Here is a 3,486-nt window from a genome sequence, read left to right on the forward strand (position 1 = left end):
CAGTTACACTACACCCTTGCCTCCACCCCGCTGCGAGGGCTTACCCCTGAGAAAGAGAGCTCATCGGTGGTCCCAGCCCACCAAGGAAAGTAGCTAAACTGTCCTCACACAAGTCAGTTTACTATAGCGCTACACATCCATAAGTTGAATCTCGTCCTTGAGTTTTAACTTGATAAACCTTTTTCTCACTGAATTTAATCTGGCCCAAAATGTCTTAATGTTCTTAGCTTATTGATTATGGGTGAATGCAGAGGACCTTCTGTCTTGTCTGCGGCACTGAGGTCTTTCTCTAAACTCTTTCCCAAATGAGTTGGTGTTATTAATGTAACAATTTATTTAATCAATTCTGCTGCCATCCGACAGAGTTTTCCAGAAATGTCCTTCCCTGATGTAAATTTTCTATCCCTTTGTCTAAACTATAATTTCATACCAGGTCTCTTCTGACCCTCATTGTCCTGACCCTAATTGGGGTGATCAGCTAGAGTGTCCACTTAAAAAAGACATTGATTCCAGACATTCCGTCAATACTCCATCCACTAGAACAGGTTTAGTCCCAATGAACACTCCTGGGTCAAGAACTGTGATACCCATGTTACATGCTTGGTGAAAGAGTTCCACTGGACATTTGCTAAAACACCTGACAGTAAAATTTACTGGGGTAGGGGATAAGGAAAAAATCCAATATTGCAAAAATGGTGTGTAGTAAGGTACCAATACTAACAGGGGGTCCAGGTGCTCAAGCCCCAGACCTTCAGCTTGGAGAGGTATTAGCATGTCTAAAACACCTGACAGTTAGACTTCTTTGGGAACATTGGGGAAGGGGCGCTGTAAGGACTTGTATCGAGTGAAGTCTCCTATAGATTTCTACAGTCTCTCTTGGTTTAACCCACTACCTGCTTTTCGCCCTCTTCTACAGTTGTCTATAACCTAGCCCATTTCTTTGCCCCACAAATTCCCTCTATCCAACTATTTTCTTTGCAACATCTTCTGTTCCCTTGTGGGTGCCTAAAATGTTCTTCATTCAGCCCTTTTTTCTGACTGTTCTTGATCATTTTCTTCTTTTTAGCTGATCCCTGCTGTTCTCCTACAGAAACTAACCAATCCAGTGTCTGTTGTTCACCTACTAATGCTGGCAGTTGTGCTCTGGTTGGACCAGTCTTTTCTGTCCTCCAACAAATGCCTACAGTTTCTATTTAGATGACTCAATCCCTACTGCCCTTCTACTGATGACAGTGGTTTCTCTCTTGCCATGTGGCGCTGCCCTCTTAAAGATGAGTATTTGGAGGGAGCAAAGTTTGTTGATGCACCTGGTGTCTAACTGTCTGTCCACCTTTCTCTTAAATTGTTTCCCATCTTTCCATACCATACGATATATTATCCATACCATACCATATATCACTCATCTCCATCCACCATTCCCTATGAATTGTTTATATGCCTCATCCTCATCCACTCTGCCTCCTCAGCACCATTAGTTATTTACTTCTTCCACATTAGTCCATATAAATGTCACCATATTGGCTACATTTCCATTTGTTTTATGTTTTATTTTTCATTATCTTTCTCAGTACTTGTACTTTTTCTTGAATTTAGATAATTTTACTCAAATCTGTGGATTCCCCGTCAAATTCCTCTCAGCTCATTTATTATAGTTTTATTTCTTACAAACCCATCAGCCTTCCTTTACATATACTACCCATCATATGATCGCATTTTCCATCTTATCGCTCTTACACTTCCTATGGGCTGACCATACTCTTGTCCATTAATTCCTCATTGCACTTCTATAGATTGATCATTTTATTATCTGCATATTCCTAATCACATTCCTCCGCAGCCTTACCCATTACACTTTTTGACTATTATTACCTATTAGTTTCTCAATTACTTATTTGCTCCAAACTATCTCCCTAGGGGTTCTACACCAACTTTGTATTTCTTCAAGCCACTTCTGTGAAATCAATTTTGACAACTTTTTTCGGATCTCTTTGGTAATTATGCCGTATATGATTGGATTAAACATAGGAGGAATGATCAGGTAAAGGCTGGAAATAAGGATTTGGACAGATGGGGCTGAAGAAGCCCCAAATCGCTGAGATATGAAGGAGAAGAAGGCTGGGACATAAAACACTAAGATAACACCAACATGGGCAGCACATGTGTTACCAACTTTATATCTGGCTTCTCTGTTAGGAAGTCTCAGCACAGCCATTATAATCATGGTGTAGGACACAGTAAGACATGTTGTATCTAATCCTACCACTAGCAAAGGAACCAGTAACCCATACACAGAGTTGATTCTGAAATCACCACAGGAGAGCTTTGCCACTGCCATGTGCTCACAGTAAGTCTGTTGTATGATGTGATTCCCACAAAATGGGAGCCTTCTGACAAGGAGTGGGTAAGGAAATACCAATAAGGTCCCCCTCATTATCACAATCAGTCCCATTTTGGCAATCATGGAATTGGTCAGGATAGAGGAGTATCTCAGTGGGTGGCAAATGGCCACATAACGATCAAAGGCCATAGTCACTAGTACAGAAGACCCCATTACGGCGAATGTGTGGATAAAAAACATCTGCACTAGACATTCCTCAAAAGTGATCTCTCTTAGCTTGAACCAGAAGAGCAGCAGCATCTTGGGAATGGCGGCATTTGACTGGACAAGGTCAGTGACTAATAACATGGAAAGGAGCAGGTACATTGGCTGGTGAAGCCTCCTCTCAGCTTTTATGATAAGAAGAACAGTAATGTTGGCTGAAATGGTTACTATATACATGCAACACAGTGGTATTGAGATCCAAACATGCATCTCTTCCATCCCTGGGATCCCAATCAGGAAAAATGGAGAGGAGATCTGATTGGCTCTGCTGAGGTTTGACATGATGACTAATAGGAACTTGTTGCAGGGCATCTCCACATATTCTTGCCACTAAATGGAAATGTTACTTCTATTTCAAATCTGTTTCTTTTCTGCCCAGTTATACAGTCTTTGCAATGGGCCATGGAAAATTCTTCCTGCAGCAATGAAACATAGACAGTGATATATCAGACTTATGGGATATATTACCAGATTCTCAGCTTTTCCAAAACCCCCAAATTCAACAGAGAAATGAATGTAATGAAAGTATTGCCTCTGTATGATTAGTAATTGTCTCCCATGTATTGTCACTTCAGTAAAAAGAAGAGTGAATCCTCATTGTAAAGAAATAATGCAGCACCTCGGCACTATAGAAAGATATCAGTAGAGTCAATCAATATGGCAGATTCTATTGTATTTAAGATGACCAATGAACTGATTACAAGGAATCTGTATGGCTTATGAAACAAACCCAGCCAAATCAGGTGCCTGTGTTTCCAGATTACCATAAAACACACAGAAGCAGAGCTGGGAATTTGATAGATTCAGAATGGAAATTTTGATTCTGCTGCAATATTAGGAGATGCACCTTGCACTCAGAGTCAACCAAGTTAGTTGAGCAAAAT

At 40.6% G+C, this 3,486-nt stretch overlaps 1 protein-coding gene across 1 annotated transcript; it reads right to left on the minus strand.

The window, feature by feature from the left end:
- Positions 1-1,888: 1,888 nt before the first annotated feature.
- Positions 1,889-2,989, minus strand: LOC108707601 (olfactory receptor 52N4). The gene has a single exon (XM_041581316.1). The coding sequence runs from the start codon at positions 2,912-2,914 to the stop codon at positions 1,889-1,891; it is 1,026 nt and encodes a 341-aa protein (XP_041437250.1). The 5' UTR covers positions 2,915-2,989.
- Positions 2,990-3,486: the final 497 nt, after the last annotated feature.

The sequence above is a fragment of the Xenopus laevis genome, chromosome 2L (genome assembly GCF_017654675.1).
Source record: "Xenopus laevis strain J_2021 chromosome 2L, Xenopus_laevis_v10.1, whole genome shotgun sequence".
NCBI lineage: Eukaryota > Metazoa > Chordata > Amphibia > Anura > Pipidae > Xenopus > Xenopus laevis.

What these genes read in the sequence shown, in the direction of transcription:
- LOC108707601 (XM_041581316.1), bottom strand. Translation starts at nt 2,914, where the DNA reads ATGCCCTGCAACAAGTTCCTATTAGTCATCATGTCAAACCTCAGCAGA.